The following is a 12,193-nucleotide window of genomic DNA, read 5'->3' on the forward strand; positions in this document are numbered from 1 at the left end:
AAGATGAAGCTCCAGTACTTTGGCCACCTGACGTGAAGGGCCAACTCATTGAAAAAGACCCTGATGTGGGGAAAGATTGAAGGCAGGAGGAGAAGGGGATGACAGAGGATGAGATGGATGGATGGTATCACCGTCTCAATGGACATGAGTTTGAGGAAACTCTGGGAGATAGTGAAGGACAAGGAAGCCTGGCATGCTGCAGTCCACGGGGTTGCAAAGAGTTGTACATGATTGAGCAACTGAAAAAGAACTTTTTCTGAGAGACATAGCCAAGGTGAGGTGAAGCCAGGGTAGAATGAAGTCACATTTGGCACATGTAGCTCCAACATGAAAGCTTAGGGCCTGGCTGTCCTGTGGGAGGATGAGAATCTTCTTTTCCTTCCTACTCTTTACCTGCACCCCTCTGCTCTCCCCAGGATGCCATGAGCCATGCAGGGGTGGACTGATCTTCACTGAGGGCTGCCTGCTGGGAGGCTAGTGCATGCCAGCAGTTCTGTAAGCGTCCATTCACTCAATCTTTATGGACCCCTAGGAGGCAGCGATGACTTCATTTTTACAAGTGAGGAATCAAGAAGTACAGAGAGGTTAAGAATCCAGGAAATCTGGAAAAGCTTGACTCCAGAGCCCGTGCCTGATCCAGTATGTGATGAAAGAAAGCAAATCTGATAGCTTGCTAATTATCTTTTGCTGTAAGAGAGAAAGATTTAATATTACTGATATGAAGTCATTTAATGTAGGGTTGACAACAGGAGCTTCAGAGAGACTTTAGTTTGAGGATTGGCTCCATTTGTTGCTGCTGTTCAGTCTCTCAGTCGTGTCCAACTCTTCGAGACTCTGTGGACTGCAGCACGCCAGGCTTCCCTGTCCTTCACTGCTCCCGGAGCTTGCGCAAGCTCATGTCCATTGAGTCTGTGATGCCATCTAATCATCTTGTCCTCTGTTGTCCCCTTCTCCTCCTGCCTTCAATCCTTCCCAGCATCAGGGTCTTTTCTAATGAATTGGCTCTTTGCATCAAGTGGTCAAAGTATTGGAGCTTCAGTTTCAGCATCAGTCCTTCCAATGAATATTCAGGACTGATTTCCTTTAGGATTAACTGGTTTGATCTCCTTATAGTCAAAGGGACTCTCAAGAGTCTTCTCCAACACCACAGTTCAAAAGCATCGTTTCTTTAGCACTCAGACTTCTTTATGGTCCAGCTCTCACATCCATACATGACCACTGGGAAAACCATAGCTTTGAGTTTATGGACATTAGTTGACAAAGCAATGTCTCTGCTTTTTAATATGCATAGTTTTTTTTTTAAACCTGTGAATCCTTATATGAGTGATTCAGTCTCCTTTTTCTCATCTGTAAAGTGAGATTTTATAGGATAAATCCTATGTGATATACTTCATCTTTCAGTGAGAACTTAGTGAGATTATACTATAAAGTGATTAACAGACCCTGGCAGATGGTAAATGTCAAAAAATGTTCTTAGTATTATTCTCAGTGATTTATCATTATGTCCTCCATGTCTAATTATCAGGGGCAAACTTAAAACTGTTTCATATTAAAGTTGGCTGCTTGGATAATGTCTATTTTACAAAAAATATTTCCTGCCAAATAAATGTCAAGTTTACTAAGATATAAAACCATTCTTAACTGCTCCATTTAGGGATTTCTCCATATGTCTCTATCATTCAGTTTGATTTTCATATACTACAGCCAAATGCACGTCTTACACTGCTTCAGAAAAACTTTTAAAGTGTGGCCCTGAGGGCTGATCCATCTTTTCATTAAAAGTAAAAATGAAAAGGTCAAACTTTCTCCTTAGCCTCACCAAAAGCATGTAGGGTTACAATGACCCCTGTTCTTTGAGATGACTAAGAATAACCATCAAAAGAGAAATCATCTATTAGAAGGACAAACTGCCAGCTGGAAAAGGGGAAAAACAAGCCTCAGCTACCCAGGGTCAATGTGAAATGCTGAGGCAATGTATTAGTCAGTGTTATCCAGAGAAATAGAACCAACAGGGGTGTTTGGGTGTGTGTGAATGTGTGTGCCTGTACACATTTATTTCTATATCTATCTATCTATCTATCCATTCAGGGTGAGGTGGGGACAGATTTAGTTTAAGAAAGTGGTTCATGTAATGGTGGAGACAGGCAAGTCCAAAATCTGTAGGGTTTGGACAGGCTGGAGACCCACGGAAGAGCTGCAGTCTGAGTCTGAAGGCAGTCCCCTGCCAGAATTCCTTTTTTGCTAGACAGAGGTCCATCTGTTTCTAGGAATGCTTTTGCAGTTGGATAAGGCCCACCCTCATTATGGGGAATGATAAGTCTTCCTAAAAGACCGATCTCACCTAAAAAAAAAAAAAAAAAATCCTTCACAGAAACATCTAGAATAATGTTTTACCAAATATCATGGCCTAGACAAACACAAAATTACACATTACGGGAAGTCATGCTCCCTTTTGAGCTAGGGTGTTCCCATCTATGAAATCATGTGCATCTTATGTCAAACAAGTACCTCTCAACAGCCATGAAAAGTCCATCTGGCTCGCTGAGGAGCAGGAAGAGATAAGGGCTTACTATTCCCCGGTCACTCTACTAGCTGAGCCCGAACCTGAGCTTGTCCTCGGCTTCTTTTACTACTGCTATAGTGAAGTCACTCAGTCGTGTCCGACTCTGTGACCCCGTGGACTGTAGCCCACCAGGCTCATCCATCCATGGGATTCTCCAGGCAAGAATGCTGGAGTGGGTTGCCATTTCCTTCTCCAGGGGAATCTTCCCAACCCAGGGATCGAACCCAGGTTTCCCGCATTGCAGGTGGACGCTTTAACCTCTGAGCCACCAGAGAAGCCCTTACAACTGCTATAATCCACACCAGATTTCTAAACTCCTTGGACCAATATACTGAAGCAAAGGCATGTGCAGATGTTTGCAAAAACAAGGAGACAGAAAAGGGAAAGTTCATATTTGTTTTAGTGGCTATTCCAGAGATTCTCAACCATCCATCTCCATAGCCTTCAATAAAATGGTCTTTTACTTTCATTTAACATGTGTTTGAATTTTTCTCCCAGACCTTAATGTCTGAAAACAGCTGTGTGATGCGCAGAACCATTCCCTTTATACGACTAATTGTTAGAGTTGAAGTGCAGGCTGAAGACTGAACAGCAGACAGTGCAGACTGTGTGATGAGTTACAAGAACGCCGCGGCTAGGCGGTGAGGATGAAGGCAGACACGGAATGGAAATGTGAGGATTTGTGCTCACTTTCTTCCATTTACTCTCCCAGGCCGTTCCCTACCCTTCCCCACCCTGCTCTGTGCCCTGGGAAACTGACCTCTGAGGTAGGCTCTGGCCACTGGTAGTGGTGCGGTGCTCAGCCAGTGGGGAGCAGTGGTGAGAAAGGGGAGAGACGGGGAAAGACAGGTCTGGGTATTTGTTGGAGGCTCCCTCCCTAAGAGGTCACACTGCGCTGTGTCCCTTGACCTGGGTCACTGCTCCTCTCAGCCAGTCTCTCTGCAGGGCTCCTGGGAGACGATCGGGGCCCTTCAGACTTAGGGCATCTACTCCTCAGTGTTCTGAGCCCTGGCATCCTGCGCCATCCAGGAAGACGGGCTGCTCTCTTCCCAGGCCACAACCTGTGATGAGTCCCTTTGTCAAAAGCTCTGATCCAAAAAGATACACGCACCCCTGTGTTCACAGCAGCATTATTCACAACAGCCGAGATACAGAGACAACCTAATTGTCCACCAATGGACGAATGCATAGAGAAGACGTGGTACATATATACAATGGAATATAACTCAGCCATGAAAAAGAATGCAATAATGCCATTTGCAGCAACATCGATGCAACCAGAGATTATCATACTAAGTAAGTCAGAAAGAAAAAGACAAATACCCTATGATATCACTTATATGTGGAATCTAAAATATGGCACAAATGAACCTATCTATGAAACAGAAATAGACTCACAGATATTGCCTTGTGGTTGCCAAGGTAACAGAGGAATGGATTGCAAGTCTGGGACTAGTAAATGCAAACTAGTAGATATGGAATGGATAAAAAGAAAGAGCCTATTGTATAAAACACAGAACCACATTCAGTATCCTGGGATAAATCATTATGGAAAATAATACTAAAAAAGCAGAAATATGTGTATAACTGAGTCACTCTGCTGTAGAGCAGAAATTAACACAGCATTGTAAATCAACTATATTTCAATAAGAAAATTAATTTCTTAAAAAGCTCTTCTAATTACCTAATTTGAATGTGCTATCTGTTGCCTTCTGGAACTGACTGACAAGATATCAAACAAGTTGTTATTTTTTCCTTTTTTGGAAGAGTTGGGATTAAAAAAGTCTCTAAAACATTTCTGAGTTTTTGCAAACTATAACCACCCAATTATGTTTTGATGTTATTCAACACTCATTAAGCATCCATGCAATCATTTCCTCCATAAATCCAAAGCCCATCACAGATGTTCTTTACCACACCATGAAACTTTTATAATCCTTTATCTCATTTTGAGGAAATTTAGTGCTGAATTCAGTGAATAATTAAACAATTTAGTCGAGTATTCAGTAACAACGATTTCTCTGCTCCTTGAAATGTTTTTTAAGCTAGCTTTCATCCTATTTTTGTTATTGTCCTTTTTCATTGTTTCAGTTTGGTGAGTCACCTAAATTCTTTTGGGAATAAGGAGAAAATCCATCATAATTAATAACCTTTCAAAATAAACATCGAGCCAGGATCAGCATTAAGACTACAGGAAAGACCAAGAAACCCAGGTGCACAAGGGTTCACTTGAAAAGAAGCCTCAGAGGCAAGAGGCAAAGTTCGAGGAGGAAGACAGGTCCCACCCAACCAGCACCTGGGTCTGGACAGCAAATCCATCTCTCCACCCATTGGAAGCAACCCCACCCCCCAATACATTTCTGTTTCTTCAAGTCCCTGTGGGGTTTAACAGACATTTAGAAACAGCCCAAACTTACTCTTGGTGTGGGGCTCCTGTCTTGGTCAGCAGAGTCAGCACAAAAAACATAAAAATCACGAAGACTGCAAGACCAACCCAAAATCCAATCACAATGGAATCTGTAAGACAGTTAACACTGGGATTAGTATTTCATAGCAACATAAAATTTAAACATTCAAGGAATCTGTGCTTTTTGATACATGAAATGAGAGAGGATGGTCTCAGTCTTCTGAGACAACCTTGAACTATCGGACAGCAGGGAACACTTAACATAAGGAATGAGGGAAGCGTCTATGTCTTCAGGTTCCTGACTCAGGTAACACTAGGAGATGTCAGCCTGCCCGACTCTTGGTTGCTACATCCCAATGGAAGAATTTAGCACAGAATCAGGCTGTCTAGGTCCTCAAGATTCCACTGAAGTGTCTTGAGTTAGAAAACCCAATTTTTAGCAGAAACTACAGGATGAAGCTTAAAATGACATCTGATTCACATCAACCCAATTTTGTTTTTTCACTCATGTTCATGCTGGCATAACTCAGGTCTTCACTACATCCTGCAAAGAACATTTAAATGGCCTCCCGAGTGCTCTTCCTGCCTTTGGCCTTTGCCAGGGCCTCAACTCTAATGGAATCTGCTTTATCATAGCTCTGATAATATTGCTCTTTCATGAAAAATACTTCAACAAAAATAGAATTGACCTTTTTCACATGAGAACAGATTCCATATACAGAGCACTTTTACCATATCTGGCATCTGAGAAGGTGGCTCACGTTTGCAGTCTATTATTGTTTAAGTGGTTGTTTTCTCTCAGTTGATCCTTACTTTAAAACTGATGCTTCCCATCAGTCTGGGGGACACTGTATTCCTGTATTTGCCTGAACCCTTAGGCATAGTTTCTTATACTCACACCTTTCCAGGGGCCCGTACCTTCACCTGGCCAGAACAACTTTCCCCAAACTGGAGATAATGAAACTCTATCCCTCATCCAAAGTGCATTCCCCACATCAATTCCTTCAGAAAGCCTAATCTCCCCAACGGATGTGCCTGCTCCCTCCTGTGAACCCCATGACCTTTCTGTCTGTGCTTCTCTGCACAGGTCCCTCCTTGATCCTATCACAGGTAACAGTCACTAGTGTGTTTCTCTCGGATGCAGGTGAGGCCGAGCTGTCTACACAACCCGGCACATTCATCATAAGGTTTTAAGTTTGGGGGAAGCAACAGAGTTGAATTATTTTACATTTTCTGATTTATTCTAAGAAGTTTACCTACATGGCAATACAGTGAGGATACCTAGCAATTTTTAAAAAGGTGAATAGAATGTATACACTAAATGAGTTTAAATACAAAGTATTATTCTAATTGAATTATGTGTATATAGCACTCTTTCTAATATGGAGAAATCAGATTAGCAACTTGCTTTGCATAATTCTTACTTTTATTCTAAATATACTATCACCTAGAGGGTAACAACCTTTATTTAACAATGTTTTAAAAAATTATTTATTTTTAATTGAAGGATAATTGCTTTATAATATTGTGTTAGTTTCTGCCATACATCAACATGAATCAGCCACATTTCCCCTCCTTCTCCATCCTCCCTCCCACCACCTACCCCTTCCCACCCCTCTAGGTTGTTTCAGAGCCCCAGTTTATTCAATGGCATTTATTCAGTACTCTGGATGCAAAACCAATTTATCTTTCCCAGGGTTAAGAGTGCCTGAGAAACAGGAATTGTAGACTTTGCCTTACAAACTAATGGAAATGAAGCCTAACAAGACATACGGACAAATACAAAAAGCACATGTGTACAAATGCAATTAACATGTAACAATAGCATCTCAGTTATGGGGACACAGACTGCAAAGCGTCGTTTTTGCAGATAAATGCCAGCTCAGCCTCCTGTACTTCATCAACTGCCTGAATAGCAAAAGCCAATTCTAAAATGACCTGCCAACGTTACGTAAGTCCTCAGTTGAGAATTTAGTCATATTGATTCATTTTCAAATCTGTTTACTAGGGAGGGGTTCTCATGAGGACAGCTCTCACACAGCCGATGGTGGCTGGATCCCCATGTGTCCTCCAGCCCCCTAGCCCAGGGTGGGCACAGGGAGCCCACCCGGCCTTCTAGTGACCCAGGGAGCTGATCAAAAAGCAACAATAACGTGGGACCTGGGAGGGTCTCAGCCCTCAGCAAAGTCACGAGAGAGAAGAGAATGGGAACGAGGAGAGTTTTGGTTAGAATCTTAGAATCCCCACGGTCCAATGGCATTTTCACGCATTCTCTTGATAACGTGGAATCCACGTTTCTCATGACAATATGCTTTAAGTAGCTTTGCTTACTCACATTCTCCTCCAGAGGAAATTCTGCATCCTCAGATTATCTCCATTAATTCTCCTCTACCTCATCCTCATCCTTTATCCAAACAATAAATACATGAGGCCCAATAAATACATGAGATACCTTTCTCACTCTGAGCCCCTTTCAGAGAGCATCAGAGAGCTCCATCTCATTCCAGGAACAACCAAACTCTCCTGAAGTTTTATTTCTATGTCAAGTTTCACGGACACAAGCATTTCGGTGAAAAGAGGAATACAGAGCCTCTGGTCTTCCCCAAAGTACCCTTTCTCAGGAGGAAGTTAGAACAGAGGTTTATGTAGAGTGGGGGCTCCAAGAAACCTGGTTGGTTAAGGAAAAGCCTTCCACGGGGGTTTCTAATACAGCCAAAGAGCTACTTCTGTCCTGTCTAGAGACTGAGCTACTTAGAGACCATTATAGTTTAAGAGAGTATAGGAGGAGAAATTGCCCAGGGGAATTCCAAATCGAATGCATCATAATAAAATAACCTCCCCTTTACCTGACGTCCAGCGAATGGAATGAAACAAGAGAGCTGACAGGTGCACGGTTTTCACTGGTATGATCTGCTTTTCCATATATTATGTTTTCCATTTTAGGGGAGGATGAGAGTAACTATCCCATCCCATTTCCCCTCCCCCCCAACCAGTCAGAATGGCCATCATTAAAGGGTTTACAAACAATAAATACCGGAAACGGTGTGGAGAAAAGGGAACCTTCTTACACTGCTGGTAAGAATGCACAGCCACTATGAAGAACAGTATGGAGGTTCCTTAAAAAACTAAAAATAGAGCTACCATAGGATCCAGCAATCCTACTCCTGGGCAAATATTCAGAGAAAACCACAGTTTGAAAGAATATGTGCACCCCAGTGTTCAACTGCAGCACTGCTTCCAACAGCCAAGACAAGGAAGAAACCTCAATGTCCATCAACAGATGAATAGATAAAGATGTGGTACATATACACAATGGAATATTACTCAGCCATTAAAAGGAATGCAATAATGTGACCTGTGGCAACATGAATGAACCTAGAGATGATCATACTAAGTGAAGTAAGTCAGAAAAAGACAAATATTATAATGGTGATATGTGAAATATAAAAAAATGATACAAAGGAATTTATTTACAAAACAGAAATAGACTTACAGACTTAGAAAACAAACTGAGGGTTACCAAAAGAGAAAGGTGGAGAGGAGGGATAAATTGGGAGTTTGGGATTAACATACACTCACTACTGTGTATAACATAGATAACCAACAAAGGCTTACTGTATAGTACAGGGAACTCTGCTCAATATCTTGTAATAATGTGAATGGAAAAAGAATTTGAAAAGGAATAGGTATATGTGTAACTGAATCACTTTGATGGTCATCTGAAACTAACACAAAATTGTATTAGGTTGGCCAAGAAGTTTGTTTTTGGCCAAACTCTTTGTGACCCCATGGACTGTAGCCTGCCAGGCTTCTCTGTCCACAGGGGTTCTCCAGGCCAGAATACTGGAGTGGGTAGCCATGTCCCCCTCCAGGGGATCTTCCCAACCCAGGGATCGAACCCAGGTCTCCTGCATTGCAGGCAGATTCTTTACCATCTCAGCCACCAGGGAAGCCCAAGAATACTGGAGTGGGTAGCCTATCCCGTCTCCAGGAGAACTTCCCGACCCAGGAACTGAACTGGGTCAATTTGGTACCAGCTGAGTTACCAGAGAAGCCCAAATCAACTATAGTCCAATATAAAAAATTTTTTTAAAAAGAATATATTGTGACCTTCCCATCTCATGGTTATATGAAAAGCAAGGGTTAATGCTTAATTTGAAAGACAGGGCTCAGGACACCAGCACAAGCACTGTCCTTATACCAATTCTGGTTCCTAAGGTGTTAGGATCAGTTCTGTGTTGTGGACTCCTGGGAAGGAGCCAACAGTGGGCTTCCGGCACTTGTGTCTACTGTGCTCCCGATCACAGGTCTTACTCCAAACCATGGAGCATTTTCTGTAATGTTCTTCCTCAGGTTCTTACAGCTCAACCTCTCGTTTCCTTCAGGCATTTGTTCATATTTCTCCTTCTCAGGAAGGCCTTCCATGTCCATTCTATCTATACTTTGACCTCCACACTTCACACCTCCTTTCCCTATGTTATCTTCTATCACCATCTGGCATAGTTTGTCTATTTATTTATTATCTGTCTCTCAGGGTAGAATGCAAGATCTATAAGAGACGGGCTTTTTTCTTTTCTGTTCACTGCTGTATCTCCAGTGATTAAAACAGGGCTGCACACAAAGGAGACACAGATATAAAAAACAGACTCTTGGACCCAGTGGGAGAAGGTGAGGGTGGGATGATTTGAGAGAATAGCACTGAAACGTGTACATTACCATATGTAAATAGATGACCAGTGCAAGTTTGATGCATAAAGAAGGGCACCCAAAACTGGTGCTCTGGGACAACCCAGAGGGATAGTGTGGACAGGGACATGGAAGGGGGGTTCAGGATGGAGGGGACACATGTATACCTGTGGGTGATTCATGTTGATGTATGGCAAAAGCCATCACAATATTGGAAAGCAATTATCCTTCAATTAAATTTATTAAAAAAAAATAGTGCTGCAAGTAACAGGTGCTCAATAAATACATATAGAATGAATGGATGAATGAATGTCCATTTTTCTGGTATCAAATGTATGTCAGATACAGGTCCACTTCAGATAGTTATAGTTTATTATCAGATTCAAAACTGAAGGCAAAAGGAGAATTTACAATGATCATCAGAGGTTGTTTCTCAGATAAAAGACGCTATAGAGATGGGATCTTAATTTCAGCAGGCAGGAGAACTCAGTCTAATTAGAGATGTAACTATTGTTGCTAAGAACAACCCATCACATGTAAAGTAAAAAGATAACCGTTATGGTCACTCCTGTCTTCCTAAATGCTTCCCCTTGAAATGACAGATTTTCATTCCTTTCAACTTGCACCTAATTGGCTTTGAATTTTTCTCAGCAAAACAAGAAGATGCACTTGAAGCCCAGAATTACAGCTTTTTAAAATGGAAGACACTAATCCTAAAGTTATACAATACAATAATTGACTTACTTTCCTGTATGTCTTGGGGTTTGTTCTGGAAGCTAAGGGCCTCTAATCAGATCTCTTACATTAAAATAGTAAAGATTTACCTAGGAATTTCTGTTTTTTGCCTAAAATGAATGCTAACACTAACAAAAAGCACTCCTTCTCAATGGTATAGTAAGTAAAATGTATAAATAATGCCTACATTTCTGCTTACATTTTGCAGGAATTTTTTCCAGCTATAATCGTCTCTAAATGTAATATGCCCCAAAGAGATTTTCAACTGTCTCTGGAAATGCCCCAACCAAAATTACAGCAGTATTGCCCTTTAAACTAAGAAAAAGAGGCAGGAGAAAAATGACACAAAAATAAAATCTGTGTCATGAAGTTATAAAAGCTTAAATTACAGGAAACCATATGATGATTTACCCAGTCATTTTGATTTTCATTAAAATCCTTAACAGCAAGTATCCTTACCCACAGACTATGCCGGAAAAATAACCGATTAAAGAATTAAAGCAAATTAAGGAGGGTGATTCACACCCTGACAGCAATAGCCCTCCATCAGATAATGGATGCCAGTACATCCTAATGGATTCCACATGCTTTTCTTTTACTTCCATACAGAACTACTGAGCAGACATCAACAAAGGAGTGTGTGAAAGCATTTGATTATTACTATTCACTTCAGGGGTAAAGGATATGTGATTTAGTTAATGCTTTTTAAGGAACAAAAATAGAAAGCTCCTGATATAGGAAATTACTAACTCCAAAGCCCTTTAAACCCCATCGATGGCGACCAGAAGGCAGGAACCAGCCAGCTATCACTGCCCCTGTCCCTCTAACAGTCCGGAGTTGCTCAACCACAGCCACCAGCGATTAACAGCACCCGGCTCCTCCGGACCTACAGGTGAACCCAGGCTCTTGTGGTCCTTCCTGCAATCAGGGGTGGGGAAAAGGCTAAAACTTAATTAGCTGGAATTGGGGGTCAACCAAGATGGAGACTTGGGAGGCTCCTGAGGTCCCCTCGTCCCACAGACACATTGACTATATGGCTACATCTGGAGCAGTTCCCTCTGAAAGAGTTCCAGAAGCTAGCTGAATGACTCCTACACATCTGAAAAATGAGAAAGCATCCACCTTCATATCAGTAAGAAAGGCTGAGCCATCTCCTGCCATTAACCCCACCCCCAGCAGAGCAACGTGTGGTCAGAGGTAAGCCCCAGGGCTCACCCTCCCTGAGGAAGGGTCTGGACCACACACTGGACGCAGTTCAAGATGGCGGCGTGGGAAGGTCCCAAGTTCACCTTCTTCCACGGACATACAACTACCACTACACAGGGATGCTTTCCTCAGAAAAGACCTGAAAACTGAACAAACAGAGCCTCTACAACAAAGGATAAGAAGACAGCACTGAGACAGTGAGCAGAGGCAGAAACACAGTCACACACACACACACACAAAAAAAAACACAGAAGAAACTCCATCCTAGGTGCCGTGATCCACAATTGGGAGAGATCTCAAAAATACAGAACTCTTCTCTAAGGTTAGAGGCGTCTGAGCTCCATCAAGGGCATCCCAAATCGTCAATCCTGCCTAGGAAAGACAAGCCCCCAAAATGGCTGACTTGAAAAAACCAATGGGTATTACTTTCAGGAAAAACAGAGCTCCGCAGGGAATGGAGAATATGTTTAAAGGGCTCATGCACAGACCCCCTCACCCCAGGACTCATTACAAAACACCAGTTTGAAAATCACCTGGCTTATTCAGAAAGGAGACCCACTAACTAATCTTAAAGCTTCTGCTGGAGAGGCACAAAT

At 42.1% G+C, this 12,193-nt stretch overlaps 1 protein-coding gene across 9 annotated transcripts in view; it reads right to left on the reverse strand.

Annotated features, from left to right (window-relative positions):
* MRAP2 (melanocortin 2 receptor accessory protein 2) overlaps positions 1–12,193 on the reverse strand; it is a 53,063-nt gene that overhangs the window by 12,699 nt on the left and 28,171 nt on the right. For 8 of the 9 annotated variants that reach the window (XM_043888612.1, XM_043888609.1, XM_043888611.1 and 5 more), the window contains one exon: positions 4,981–5,080. In XM_043888612.1, coding sequence (XP_043744547.1) covers positions 4,981–5,080 — 100 coding nt within the window. Of the gene's footprint in view, positions 1–4,980; positions 5,082–12,193 lie in introns of those variants that run through there. The other variant, XM_043888617.1, reaches the window with a different exon arrangement.

The sequence above is a fragment of the Cervus elaphus genome, chromosome 26 (assembly GCF_910594005.1).
Source record: "Cervus elaphus chromosome 26, mCerEla1.1, whole genome shotgun sequence".
Classification (NCBI taxonomy): domain Eukaryota; kingdom Metazoa; phylum Chordata; class Mammalia; order Artiodactyla; family Cervidae; genus Cervus; species Cervus elaphus.